A 16,026-nucleotide genomic window follows, 5' to 3' on the forward strand; every position below is an offset into this window, starting at 1 on the left:
TTGCATATTCGTCAAACTTAAATGATTCACATCATCAAACTAACAAAGATAACGCTGATGATGCAAAATGCAGTTTCTAAATAATTATTTCATTTATTAAGCGAAAAAAGCTGCCCAAAACTTCCTGGCTCTATGTCAAAAAGACCTTAACCCAAGATGTTTTTGGCAAATGTGAGACGAGCCTTTGTGTTCATTTTTGCCTTGGAACTGTTTCATGGATGCCATTTTTGACCAGTTTTTTTATTTTATTGTATTTTTTTATCCGTGTCCTCCTGGAAAACTGTTCCCACTGTTCCAAGCTTTCTCCAGTTGTAGATAATGGCTCTCTTTAATTGTTCGTTGGAGTCCTGAAGCCTTATAAATGGCTTTGTCACCCTTATGTCAATAACTTTTTCTTTTTCCTGGTAGTTTTGACAGTTTCTTTTCCTTATGAAATAAAATCATCACTTAAAAACTAGATTTTGTATTTACTATGGTTATCTTTGTGTAATAGTAAAAATCTGTTTAATGCTTTGAGTCATTTAAGTGTGACAAATATGCAAAATAAGGAATATATATAATATATATATATATATATATATATATATATATATGTGTGTGTGTGTGTGTGTGTATCTCAAGAAGGAGCAAAAACCTTTTTATGGCAATGCGTGTGTGTTTGCAATTTAGTGCAATTTTATTGAAATGGAGGATTAAGGTGCCCCACCCTTCTCTTGCATCCAGCGGAGCTGGCCATGGTGCTGAATGCACGCTGAGTTGAATGCACGTTGGTGGACAAGAGGCTGGTTGACTCCTCGATGATGCCGTCTTGCAGCATTTTATTCACCTTAGCCTCAATGGTGCAACGCTGAGCCTCCAGGACTCGATAGGGATGCTGGCGAATGATCCTGCCAAAGGACATTTTGATATCGTGCCTCACCAGGTGAGCGAGTCTTGGTCTGATGCAGAACACGCCATGAAATTGATCGATTAACTCGTCCTACCATGGTAATGGATCATCTCCAATCCACCGTTTTACTAAATCGACATGATACAGCTCAATATTTTTCCTCTTACCAGGCTGTTGCAGTCTGTAGTCCACTGGTCCCACTTGCTCTATAATGGTGAACAGCCCATGCCACCTAGCAAGGAACTTTCAGTTAGTACTGGGTACCAGTAGGAGCACTTGATCTCAGGTGCTGGAAATTACTCTTCGCCTTTTTAGTTGTGCTTTTCTTTCTATGTGCTCTTTAACATATGGGGAGTAGCTGATCCCAATACTGGTTGCTGTTACCACCACTCACCATAACATCCTCTTCAGGTCTGATTAAAACATGCCATCGGTTTGTGAGTGTGAGTGGTACACTACTGTTAGGATCCGTTTGATCTGCAATGACAGACATTTATATTTGTGATTAACTTGACATAAATAGGCTACCTTGATCCATGAGCAGCTCCTTTGGTAGCCCCAACATGACGGAAGAGTAGCACAAGCCTCCTGAAAAGAACATATTGATATTTATGTATTTAGTATGTCAGACTGATAAAGTTATTCACATAGGAAGTGTTGAGTACAAATAAAGTGGTGCACAACAATTCACTGATAAATTGGTTAAATAGGACAAATAGTGTGTGCTAGTCACACGGGATGATGCGTCCACCTGAAATACTCAGTTTGCAACGTACAAAAACTTCACACCCACTGGTATCAGGCGTGGCTTCCCGTCACGGCTCATATAACCACAAAGCACCAGCATTCTTGAAAGAGCTACAGTGAAGTGTGAAATCGGATTAGAGTCGCTGCACATGCAAATGGATTTCAAAATACTTCTTCTGATCCTGTGCATCACCTTCGCCTCAGTGCAAGGTAAATATATGACTGGGAATTAATACTATAAAAATATAGACTAATGCTCTGTTAAAACAAAGTGTCAGATATAATGCAGTAAGTTAAATCCGCTGGTTGTTGTAAGCACTCTACGCATTAGGTATTGAAAGAAAGCAATAAATCTGTTCACCTTGTTATTTAACTGTCTCCAAATTCCAGGAGCTGTTCCATCATGCTGCCTTAAAACAGCTCCAATGCCTAGGAGAGTAGTGGTGAAAGCGAAGAGCTACACTATACAAAATGCCAATGGTCACTGCGAAATTGACGCCCTCGTGTGAGTTTTACCACAGCTCTCAATTACAGTACAGAGTCTATAAGCACTTGTGAAGAAAATATTAAAAACAAAACTTCTCTAATTTCAGGCTGCATTTCAAAAGGAACTTCAAAATCAAGACAGCATGTGTACCACTGACCCAAAAGAAACATCTGCCCGACTGGATTCTAAAAAAAAAACCCTGAGTTGTAATTGTAAATACTCTGTTTTTACTGTCAAACATCATTCTGCTGATTAGTTCCTATTTACTTCATTACTTTTCTCATTTCCTCCAACTTTACTCTGAATGGTTATTTCTCATCCTGCTATTGTCAAGTCAAACAGCTCTGTACATTCCTTTCTCTCTCTCTCTCTCTCTCTCTCTTTCTAGATAAAATATTTGCAGACTCGCTTTCCTTAACAATTATCAGGAAAATAAATATCTTGTGTTTTGTTACTGAAATAACCTTTAGGTTATTTAGAAAATGTATAATAAATGGATCTAAATGCTTCTATGGCAAACCATATTTAAAAGAAGAAAAAAAAAGAAAACTAGTGGAAGAAACCGATCCTGATGGACTAATTCACAGGCGGAGAGTTGGTTCTGAAGGTGACAAAACATGTACAGATTAAAAGTTTCCAGTGTTATGTTTTAATGATACGTTTGTGAATTAAAACACTATAAATGTTAGTTTTTTTCTTTTAAATAGCCAGACAGTATAATTCTGGGTTTTATGTGCTGCTGCTCACTACATGTCTACATGTTTAATTTGCTTTTGTTTTTAATTATAATGGTTTAATTCACTAATCCTATTCAATAAACCAAACCTCTTTTATGTGTTTTTATTGTGTGTTTATTTCTTCCTTATCGTAACTTGTTTTTCTACAATAATATTCTTAGCTTGGGCTGAATCCTAAACTTATACAGTATCTTCCTATACAATTATAGTGTACTGTAAATGCTGTAAAAATCTTAGTTCTTGCAGCGACAGACAAAAAACAAAACTGGGGGGAAAAAACATTTTAAATACCTCACATGACCACATTTCATACACATTTAAGGATAGAAATTCTTTAAAAATCTAGGATGCAAATCAACTCTGTTGATCTGCACCACTGAGAGCAACTACAGCATGTACGTAAACATCAGAACTAGAAAACAACTGAGCGACGCATATCTGAGGAAGAGATTACATCAGGATGCACCATGGAAAAAATGTCAGTTGAGGCAGTGTGACGCTCTGGACAATGTTCTGCTGGGAAACCTCGAGTCCTGGCATTCATCTGGATGTTACTTAAATATGCAAGACCTACCTAAATATTGCTGCAAACCAGTAGTACATTTACTTTTGCATGGCTTTAATGGCAGTGGGCTCTTTTGGCAGAATAATGTGCCTGCCACACTACCAAAATAGATCGGGTATGGTATGAGGAACATGTAGGGTTCCACGTATATAGAGGCTCACCTCACAACTTACAAAATTTAAAAATACCACAGCACACCCAGAGGGATAGTGGAGACGATGATGGGTTTTAATTATTTTTATGTTATGGCTGATCAGTATATCATGTAACATATTGAGTATATATCAGCTGCATCATTCAGCAATCCTAAACTGCATAAAATATTGCTAGATTTTGTTTTGATATATATTTTTTATAATTTCGGTCATCAACAATAAATACTTCAGGTACAGTATATTCAGGTGTTGTTGTTGGTCTTTCAGGTGCTCTCAGCAACGGGTTGCACAGCGCACACATGGTCCGCACATACGAGCTTGGCACAGGTTTTACGCTGGATGCCCTTCCAGACGCAACCCTCCCATTGTACCCGGGCTTGGGACCGGCACTGTATCCAGTGGCTGGGGTTGAGGCACTGGCTGGAAAATTTACCCAAGCCTTTCGCATGGCAGGTGAAACACCTACCACTGAGCCACCAGAGCCCCACAGTATACTCATGTGTTGACAAAGGAAACATCTCCTGTATGTCTCCCCCTACTGGACACATGAAGTATTATAAGCCCCTACACCTGTGATACAGCAACTGTTTCTTCTCTCTCTCTGCTTATGTAACGCAACATCATGTAAAATGTAGTGAAGCGAAGAGTACAGATATTTGTCATAAGATCCAGTGGAGTAAAATTTTAAAAGTAAGGTACAAATACATGAAATATGGAGACATCCCTTCAAGTTTTTGCGATGTTAAAAAGACACCAAGATCACTTTTTCCACTGTAAATTTGACAAGAAAAATCCAAGTTAAAAAAGTTTTTACACTAACTTTTTTTTTACAATGACCAGTTGTATCCAATACTTTTAAAGCACATTTTGTTCGTAATAATCCAGGGCACACTTTGGAGTAAGAGTCTTAGCATTTCTTGATCCAGCTATTTTGTTCCACTTGGTACTGAGCCCTCTCGACATGTAACAACAACTTCTTATATTCTCCACACCCGGGTTATATGGGTTGGGAAGGCTAGACAGAAGAAAGGAAACATTCAAGTCCAGTCAGACATCTGTGAAATGACCTGAAGAGGGCTGTGCACATGAGATCCTCTGATAGTTTGTTAAAAGTTTGCTTTAAAAATGTTTTGCACATTTACACGAACAGATAATTGCAGTGTCAGTTTCTTTTTCCTGTAAAATTGTTTGTTTTTTTCGTTTTCCTTAAATCATATTACACGTGGGAAAACATCTGACCAGACTTTTTTGTTTTGTTTTGTTTAAACCTGCAAGTTCTAACAGGTATATTCTTTTATATTCTCTGTTCTACTGTTCAGTAAGTCAGCAAGTCAGGCTGGTACAGTCTTCCCAATAGGCAGTGTGAAGCACAGGAATTAGGAAGAATAACCTGTATAAGCCACACAGGATGATGCATTCATCTAAAATGATCATATTGTGATTATCAACTTGGCTACAGAGACTTCATGCCCACTTTGTCAGGCGTGGCTTCCTGTCACAGTTCATATAACCACAAAACGCCAGAAAGCACCAGGATTCTTGAACGAGTTACAGTGAAGTGTGAAGATCGGATCAGAATCACTGCACATGGAAATGGATTTCAAAATACTTCTTCTGGTCATGTGTATCACCTTCGCTTCAGTCCAAGGTAAATATACAGTATGACTGGGAATTAATACAACTAATAGACTAATGTTCTGTTAATGCAGTAAGTTAAGTCTGCAGGTTGTTGTGAGCAATCGTATGATGCTTGCTTAGTTAATACCTTAAAAGAAAGCAATAAATCTGTTCACCTTGTCATTTAACTGTCTCCAAATTCCAGGTGCCATTCCACGATGCTGCCTTAAAACAGCTCCACTTTATAGGGACTTAGTGCGGAGAGCGTGGTACTTTGAAATACAAAATACCAATGGTCCCTGCGAGATTGAAGCCCTCGTGTGAGTTTTAACACACCTCTCAATTACAGTAGAGCGTCTATAAAGCACTTGTGTAAAAGTTTTTTAAAACAATATTTCTTTTATTTCAGGCTGTATTTCAAAGGGAATATCAAAATCAAGACAGCATGTGTACCACTCTGGCAAAAGAAATATCTGCCTGACTGGAAGTTAAAAAAAATCTAAGTAGTAATTGTGATACTTTGTTTTTACTGCCAAACATCATTCTGTCGATTATTTCTTATTTACTTTATTACTTTCCTCATTGCCTCAAACTTTACTCGGAATAGTCATTTCTCATCCTGCTATTGTCAATCAAAACAGCTCCGTAAATGCTTTTTTTTTTCCCTCTAGATGCCGAATTTGTTTTTGTGAAAAACATTTGATGTGACTGAAAGAGCCCTCGGGTTGTTAGAAAATGTAATAAATGCTTTTAAATGCTTTTATAACAAATATATTTAAAAATTACAATAACCCAGTGGAAGAAATTTATCCTGATGGACTAATTCATAGGCGTTTTTTTTTTTTTACAAGAGTTGTTTCTGAAGGTGACAAAACATGCAAAGGTACAAAGTTTGCCTCAAAGTTTCCAAATCTTCCTTTTTTGCAGGAAAAATGTTTTAAACATAAGTTTGTGAATTAAAACACTATAAATGTTAAGGTTTTGTCTTTGAATAGCTAAACGGTAAAATGCTGGGTTTTATGTACTGCTGCTCACTACATTTCTACATCTAAGTGTTTAATTTCTTTTTTCAATTCTAATGCTCTAATTCATTAATCCGATTCAATAAATGGAACTTCTTGATGTTTGCATTATTTGTTTGTTTATTTCTTCCTAATCATAACTTGTTTTTTTCTACAATCTTACACTAAACTTGCTTATTGTGTACTGTATATGCTGTAAAATTTATTCTTTCTTGCAGTGGCAAACAAAAACTGTAATATATATACACATATTTTCATGCACAATTAAGAATAATATAAGATGCAAATCAAGTTAGTATGATGACCATTCCTGCAAAAAAAAAAAAAAAAAGTTATTATCCTGATTGTTGTTGATCTGCACCACTGAGAGCAACTATAGTATGCACTTGAGCATCAGAACTGGAAAACACTTTTGTGTCACTTACATAAGGAGAAGTTTGCATCAGACTTCACTATGGAAAAAATGCCAGTTGAGGCAGTGTGATGTCTGAGCAGTGATCCGCTGGGAAACCTTGGGTTCTGGCATTCATCTAAATATTCCTTTGATACTGTACGTACCACCTACCTAAATATTGTTGCAAACCAAGTACATTTACTTTTTCATGGCATTGGGATTCTCTAATTGCAGTGGCCTCTTTCGGGAGAATAATGCACCTGACACACTACAGAAATGGGTCGAATATGGTATGAGGAGCATGATGAAGTATTCAAGATCTTGACTTTGTCTCTGAGCTCCCCTGATCTCAAAACCAGTAATATAGATGGAGGCTCACCTCAGAACTTGCAAAACTTCTACTATTGCCAGCTTGGTGCCAGATACCACAGCACACTTTTAGAGGTCTAGTGGAGACAGTAATAGGCAGGTGGTTTTAATGTCATGGCTGATCAGTGTGTATATTGTATTTATTGCAATTCAATTACATTTATTTGTAAACTGTTTTTAACAAAGATTATTGTCGCAAAGCAGCTTAACAGAATCAAAAGAAAATTATGAAAATGTGTATGAATCAAAATGATCAGGTTGTCCCTGATTATACAGTATGCTATTAATATTAAGTATATATCATCCTAAACTTCATAAAATATTGCTATATTTTGTTAGATAGATATATATATAGATAGATAGATAGGTGAAAGATATCTTCTATAATTTTGGTCATTAACATAAAATATTTCAGCTATATAATCAGGTGGTTACTGGACACATAAAGTATAATAAAGCAGTCCACTACATCGGTGGTACAGAAACCTTTTCTTCTTTATAACTGAATAATATACTCTCTTCATAAAACTGTTGGATATAAGGGCTTTCATTTACAAATGATGTTAGATTATTACATGACCTTCATATTGCTTTATTAATATTCTTCATTTGAGAAGCACTCAGTCATTTGGAGTAAGAGTCTTAGCATTTCTTGATTCAGCTATTTCGTTTGGCTTTGGTACTGATCCTTCTCTACATGTAACAACGATTTCTTATATCCTTTACATCAGGGTTATATGGGTTGGGTATGCTAGACAGAAGAAGCAAACATTTAAGTCCGGTCAGAGATCTGTGGAATGACCTAAAGAGGGACGTGCACGGGACATCCCCTGATAGTTTGTTAGATCTGGAGAAAATTTACAAAGGATGATTATAATGAATTAACCAATCTGAAATGTGTTAAGACTCTTATAACCAAAGAAAGAGCACATGTATTTAAAATCAAAATGTGTTTCGTTTTGTTTTTTTTAAACGGCTGGTGTTTGAGCATTTGCTGGGAATCCAGTTTTTTTTTCCCCTATACCATTATTTTTTGTTTAAACCTGCAAGTTTTAACAGGTATGTGTAGACTTCTTTTATATCCACTGTTCAGTAAGTCAGCAAGTCAGGCTGGTAAATTCTTTCCCACAGGCAGTGTGAAGTACAGACAAATGAGTAGGTGCACAACAATAAGTTGCCATGATGGGGTTAATTAGGAAGAATAACCTGTATAAGCCAAACAGGTGGATGCTTTCATTTGAAATGATCAAATTCTGACATCAACTTGGCTACAGAGACTTTATGCCCACTTTGTCAGGCGTGGCTTCCTCTCATAGTTCATATAACCGCAAAGCGCCACAAGGAACAAGGATTCTTGAAAGAGTTACAGTGAAGTGTGAAGATCGGATCAGGGTCACTGCACATGAAAATGGATTTCAAAATACTTCTTCTAGTCTTGTGTATCACCTTCGCTTCAGTCCAAGGTAAATATACTGGGAATTTGCTCTGGAAAAGGAAATTGTCAGATATAATGCAGTAAGTTACATCAGCTTGTTGTTGTAAGCGCTGGGTTTCTCTGCTGCTCGAATAGTTATTACCTTAAAAGAAAACAATAAATCTGTTCTCCTTGTTATTTAACTGTTTTTAAATTCCAGGTGCCATTCCTCGGTGCTGCCTTAAAACAGCTCCACTTCCTATGAAAAAAGTGATGAGGGCGGATTACTTCATCATACAAAATGCCAATGGTCCCTGCGATATTGACGCCCTTGTGTGAGTTTTAACACCACTCTCAATTACAGTACAGAGTCTATAAAGCATTTGTGTAGAAGTAAAACAAAATTTCTCTTATTTCAGGCTGTATTACAAATCGGAATTCAAAATAAGGACAGCATGCGTACCACTCTGGCAAAAGATATATCTGGAAAACAGAAAATCTGAATAATTCTGAATCTGAATAAAAAAGTTGTTATTGTGATCATGTGCTTTTACTGTCGAACATCATTTTGTCAATTAGTTCTTATTTACTTTATTACTTTCCTCATTGCCAACCTCAGTCTGAATAGTCATTTCTCATTCTGCTATTGTCAAGCGAAACAGCTCAGTAAATTCTTTTCTATTTAAAAGTAAATTTGTTTTTGTGCAAAAAATATTTGCACTCTTGTGACTGAAAGACCTCTCAGGTTAGTTAAAAATTTATAGATGCTTTTATATAACCAAAGCAAATTTTCAAAAAATTAAACCCCCTCGATCCTGATTAATTAATTCACAGGCATTTTCACAGGTGCTTCTGTAGGGAAAAAACATGTAGAGGTACAAAGTTTGCCTCAATGTTTCCAAACCTTTATTTATTGCAGGAAATATGTTTTAAAAATAGGTTTGTGAAAGTTAAAGTTTTGTCTTTGGAAAGCTAAACAGTGTAATTTTTTTTTTTACATTTATTTTACATCTATATGTACTGTATGTACATTTTTACAGTATATGTATCTTTTCCTTTTCCATTCAGTCATGGTCTAATTCACTAATAATATTCAATAAATAGAACTTATTTTTTATGTTTTTTCAGTTTGTTTATTTCTTTCTAATCTTAACTTGTGTTTCTATAATCATAGTCTTCACTCTGGCTTGAGTATAGTGTGCTTGTGGCATGTGTAGTGGTTTGCACTGTTGCCTTGCACCTCCAGGGTCTGGGTTCAATTCCTGGCCAGGCTCAATTCCCATCTCTGTGTGCATGGAGTTTGTATGTTCTTCCCTTGGTGGGTTTCCCCCAACATTCCCAAATTGCCTGTAGTGTGCGTGTGAGTGTGTGTGTGTGTGTGTGTGTGTGCCCTGTGATGGATTGGCACCATGTCCAGGGTGTACCCTACCTCGTGCCCTAAGCCTCCAGGTTCCTGCGACCCTGAATACAGGATAAAGCAGTATAAAAGATGAGTAAATGAGTGAAAGGTGTCTAATCAAATGTAGACAAAGGAAACGTCACCTGTATGTGTCCCCCTATTGGACACATTATGTATTATAGTCCACTACATGGATGGTACAAAAGCCATTTTTTATCTGCTCTCTTTATAAAACTGTTGGATATACAGTAAAGGAATTCATTTTAAAACGATGGGAGATGTTACATGGTAATAGCTTGGCTCTTACTTTTTAACAAGTGGATGTATGAAATCATAACTTTTAAATGTACTTGAGTAGCTTTTATATGAATGTATATTTCATATTACTTTTAATTAGTTCAATTGTATTTGTATAGCGTTTTTACCAATTGTCATTGTCGAAAAGCAGTTTTACAAAAAGAAATCAAAAGAAACTGTGGGTGTAACGCAACACCATGCAAAAATTTAGTAAAACAAAGAATAAAGATGTAGTGGAGTAAAATTAAAAAGTGTACTTTAATAAAACCACTAAGGTGAAGTACAAATATATAAAATATGTACACACCCTGTTAAGTTCTTGTGATGTTAATAAAGACACAGAGATAACTTTTGTAACTTTTGTATCTCTTTTAATTTAACAAGAAATTTTTCTTATGAAAAAGTTGAAAAAGGAATGTTTTGTAATAACCTGTTTGCATAAGTTTGTACACTTGTGCCCCTTTTTAACCAATACTTTTAAAGTACATTTTGTTTTGTAATAAGCCAAAGCACTTTGTCATGGGGAAAGTGTCTTAGCATTTCTTGATCCAGCTATTTTGTTCGGCTTGGTACGGACCCCTCCCTGCATGTAACAACAATTTCTTACATATATATTCTCCACATCAGGGTTACAGATGTGGCCATTAGGAATGTGTGTTTTTTCCCTGCGAAATCTTATAAGGAACATTCGGGAATTTAAATAAATGTGTTGTGCTTCACTGAATATCCACCAGATGGCGCATGGAAGGACTTTATCTAAAACCCAGAGCAAGTACAACGAAGAATTGTGTATATTGTTTTCAATGCTGAAGCAAACATGAATGTGTGTATGTGCTTCATATTATTATCATAATTATGAAATAAGATGCCCAAAATCGAGCTTTAAAATTATTAATAAGTTTCTTATTTTTTTTAACATTTCTTAACAGGGACAAAACAATGAAAGACATGGCCTTGGTTTAATTGGTCTTAAAATTAATAGTAGGCTATTTTATAGTGTTAACTATGCGAATGTTCTGATTCGTGAATATGCCAACATATCTTTTTAAAACGTAAAAATGTGTCGACATTGAGCACCATCGGCTGGAAATTATAGCTGAAATGGGATTTTGAATTTATGACTGAAATAAAGCTGTTCTTCGCCGTGTGGAAACCCGCGGCTCATACTTTCGCTTTATAAAAGGCAGCGTTTTGATTAAAAAGCTGATAAACGCGCGCGATTTATCGACAAAAATGCAGACATACTCGCCCAGAAATTCTCCAAACGCTACTCGCTAGATGAACGCTGGCTTTTCCAATCAGAGACAGCATAACTGCCCCTAGAGTAAATAAAGAGAATTTTTATGAAAATCCAACTAGTCTGATTTAATTGGATTTAATTTAAAGGTGCACGCGTGTGTTTGCAAAAAAGACGAATACATCAAAGAAGTTACAGAAGCGAATTGAAATTATGGCATAATTATGACTTAATATCTCATAATTTTGAGATCCTGATCTCATAATTATGACTTATTATGTCATAATTATGACTTATTATGTCATAATTTTGAGATCCTGATTTCATAACTATGACTTACTAACTCATAATTATGACTTAGTATCTCATAATTATGCATGCTATTATGATATTATGATATAACATTTTTATTAATTATGATATTATTTCATACTTATGACTTAATATTTCATAATGTTAGATATTCTGTTCTTATAATTATGACTTATTATCTCATAATTATGAGATAAGAGGAGGCAGTTTGTGGCGGGGGGCATTTTAGCGCATGACATCTGAAACGAAAGTTACTGCATCCTTTTGCTCGGAAGTGAGGATTCGGAATTTCAAGCAGGTGCCAGATAGTTTTCTGAGATACCACAAAGCCAGCTTGGATGCATTTCAAATGCATGATTTTGTATCCATTAAGTGCTTATGATACCAAGGATTTATAAGGGGGGGGGGGGGTTTGTACTTTTATACTGTATTTAACCTGAGTGCGCATGCTGGACTGATGCGTGCCACTCCCTCTCTCTCTCACTCTCGCCGGCGCCTCAGACAGGCAGTGGCTGGGGTTTTGCCTCTGTTTCTGAATAGCACACTTTGTCTCTCTGTCTTTCTTTTCTGCGGACCTGCCCGTGCCGAATATTGCAGAATATTTATGCATGGTTTTGCCCCTCGTAAGACCCGCATCGTTACAGGTTTAGCTGCTCCTGAAGGAAAAGAGCCACTTCGAGAAGTACAGAATTATGAGATAATTTCTGTGATTTTTTTTCTTTTGTGAATGCAATGCGCTTCCGTAGAATACAAATGTGAAAACTAATAAAGTTAACCTAAAACAATGTTTTCAATCCTGAAACAAGCATGATTTTGTTTTACAATATATCTTTCATGATAAATGTGTGTATACGCGATTTAAATATAGAGTAAACAATAAATGAGTGCCCTTGATCAAAAGGCTGATAAACGCGCGCGCGGATATGAACTGGTATCGATAAAACTGCAGACATACTCCACCAGAAATACAATAAACTATACAACGTATATACAACGCGACAGCGCGCTTAGTTACTGTAATTCCTCTTCTCACCTTTCATGTAAATGTAAAGTTATATCAAACCGGTTTTGCGGATGGGGGAACTGGCAGAATTGAGGGGTTTAAAACCAATTAACGAGACCGAGCAGAAGTCTCTGCCTAAAATGTATTTCGCCAGCGAAACATAGAATAAAATGTTTAATGGTACAAATTACATCAGACTTGGATATGATACTTTGAGTGTGATTCACAAATTTACTGAATATATTCAGATTTTGTAAAATAACGACAACCGTTTCATTCCTAGAGCTTTTGTCCACATCACAATGAACTTTGTGTGTTTGTGCATTCATATGAAATGCAATGTGACACTCATATGAAATAAAATGTCTATGTTGATAAGTTAATAAATGTATGTTATCAAAGTATTCGTGGACATATAATTAGAAAAAGGATGTAATTTAAGGATGTCTTAAAACATAATGCAATAACTCTATTCATTTGAACATGGTGAAGGTGTTATTGTTTTGTACATTCTGTTATAGGTCCTTTCTGTTTGTGTTAAGGTTTTTCTTTTTCCATATACATAAAATGTATGGACAACAATGTTCTGGAAGCGTTCTAACATATTAAATAAGGAAAATACACAATTTTGTTTTAACACAGTTTTATTAAATATAGAATATAGCAGACAGTATATGGCAAATGATCACTCAAATTAAGACTAATATACCTTATTTTTAAAAGAGGAAAACTCTATCTTTTCTTTTTATGATGTTCCTTAATTCTTTCTCTTATTTGTTTTTTTGCGTGCTGTGGGTGGAATTTCTTATAACAGCATCGAAAATTGCTTGACGCAGATTGGAGGGCAGTGCGTTTTTACTTGGAGTGATTCTGTTTGATTTTGCTCATTTTGAATCCTTTTCAAATGCAGAGTGACCTGTATATCAACTTGATAACTAGCGAATGCTTTAGTAAAGGGCTCTAAAACAACGGCAATATGAATGACAATGGAATATTACAGAACGTGCGAGGTGACGCCCAAGCACCGATGTAGTACTGCAGATTAGAATAACATTATAATGAATAGGGGAATTTAGATTATCCACAACCCATTCTCACTTTCCACGTCACCATGACATACATAGCCTGGATAAATACAGTCCATCCACACAGACAGGAGAGGCATTTCAAAATGACCAAGATCAGTAAGGTTCATTCTCAAGACATCAGGACAATGAAGTCTGCTGGAAGTTCCAGTCGCGAAATACACCGCCATCTGAAATCTGTTGGTGTAGACGTAACATTGAGCACCATCAGAAGACATTATAAAGAACGGACATTACGCAAACGCAATCCTCGCAAAATTAATCGGTAAGTAGCTCTCTCTTATACTGTACTATCACAAATTATACACTGCCATGTGTTGTTAGGCTTTAAATGTCAAATATTTAATTTAATGTTATGCACTTATTTTACAGAGCCGTTGTCGCAGCCATAGAAACCATCACTAGGCAAAACGACGAAATGGCTGCAAGCTCTGTTAAAAAACAACTGTGGCGTGACAATGGGGTGGACATCAGTGAGAGATCAGTTCGGAGAATCAGGCAAAAACTTGGTTGGAGATATAGGAAAACTTTGCATTGTCCCATGATCCGCGGCAAAAATACAGAGATACGTCTCCAACAAGCTCAAGCATGGATCAATGAAGAGGAAAAGTTTCACGACTTCATTTTCACTGATGAAACTACGGTGGCTCTGAATCAATTCGCCACAATGTCATTTCGTAAAACAGGAAGACAAGCGTTCAAATCCAAGCCGAAACATCCTGTGAACATTCATGTTTGGGGAGCCATTTCTAGACTTGGACCAGGACCTATTGCCATCTTTGAAGGAACAATGGACAGGTCTTTCTTCGAAGAGGCGATTATAAAAGGAACCGCTGCCCCATACATTAAGGAAATCTTCGGTATTCATCACCGTTTTTTCCAGGACAATGACTCGAGGCACACTGCTGCAAGAAAAGTGATTGCTGAAGAGGGAATTAACTGGGTGAAGACACCCGCCGAATCTCCTGACATAAATCCCATAACAATGGTGTGGCGTGCTCTGAAAGACTATATTCAAAAAGAAGCAAAACCGAGTACAAAATCAGATTTAATCGCTGCCATTAATACGTTCTGGTTTGAGATACTTACAGCAGAAACATGTAACAAATACATAAATAGGTTGTTTGAAGTTCTTCCAGTCGTGGTTAAAAAACAGGGTGGACCAACTGGAATGTAACTAAACATTGCATTTATGACCCAAAAAATAAAAGCTTTGAGATGATATATTTGTCGTATGTTGTGTCTATTTGATTAAACTTTTTTAAACCATTTTAAGTTATTTAATAATAAAGACAAATATATATATATATATATATATATATATATATATATATATATATACAGTATTAGTAAAAAGCTTACAGTGAAAAATGCTTAGTAAAATTACTCTAGCATGAGTAAATATATACATATATATGCTAGAGTAATTTTACTAAGCTGGAGCTATTTATTCATTTATCTGTTACTTAGAGAGATTCTGTTTGATGTTGCTAATTTTTTTATTCTTTTCAAATGCAAATTGATCTATATATAAGTTAATTACAAGTTACAATTAATTAAACTGTGCGTCGATCGCACGGGCGCCGCCGACAAAAAACAGACCCCACCTTTCTCTAAGCAAATTAATAATAATTTCGAAAAGTAGATGTTTATGTTAATGCTTCAAATGATCAGATTACGTCATCGGGAAAGTTGTTTCTTTGTTTTACTAATATGATCCAATATATGTTCAGTGAACTTCAAATAATATTGAAAGAAAGTCCAGGGCCACTTTTTGGTCCCAGTCCGCCCCTGTATATATAACTTGATAACTAATTTAATACAGAGGCCATTTTTTCTTTATAAAACTGTTGGATATAAAGGAATTCGTTTTAAAACGATGGGAGATGTTACATGACCTTACACTGTAAAAAGTAATAAGTTGACTTTACTTAGAAAAGCCATGGAAACTGATTGCCTCAAAATTCTCAAGCAAATTAGGTCATACTTTTTGAGTTGATACTACTTACCTCATCTTTGTAGAGTTAACTTACATATTTGTAGAGGTTACCATAAAACTTCAGTACCGGTAACTAAATTTCAAAAGTTAAGCTAACTTGCAATTTTAAGTTGAGCTTTATAAGCAGAACTCAAACAAAACAGTTATTTTAACATGATTGCTTGTTCATTTTACTAGAAGAATCTGTGGAAACTGATTGCCTTAAATTTCTCAAGCAAGGTGTACTCAAAGTTCTAAGTACACATCTAAGAATGTACTGGTGATCTAAGAATACAAAGACACAGATTTGGCACGACAC

General features: G+C 35.9%; 1 protein-coding gene across 1 annotated transcript; it reads left to right on the forward strand.

Annotated features, from left to right (window-relative positions):
* Positions 1-626: 626 nt before the first annotated feature.
* ccl27b (chemokine (C-C motif) ligand 27b) lies at positions 627-6,319 on the forward strand. The gene is made up of 5 exons (XM_053476073.1): positions 627-1,846; positions 2,027-2,141; positions 5,140-5,228; positions 5,403-5,517; positions 5,607-6,319. Exons 1-5 carry the CDS (start codon positions 1,786-1,788, stop codon positions 5,698-5,700), a joined length of 474 nt encoding a protein of 157 aa, XP_053332048.1. The 5' UTR covers positions 627-1,785; the 3' UTR covers positions 5,701-6,319.
* The last annotated feature ends 9,707 nt before the right edge of the window (positions 6,320-16,026 follow it).

The sequence above is a fragment of the Clarias gariepinus genome, chromosome 17 (assembly GCF_024256425.1).
Source record: "Clarias gariepinus isolate MV-2021 ecotype Netherlands chromosome 17, CGAR_prim_01v2, whole genome shotgun sequence".
NCBI classification, from domain to species: Eukaryota; Metazoa; Chordata; class Actinopteri; order Siluriformes; family Clariidae; genus Clarias; species Clarias gariepinus.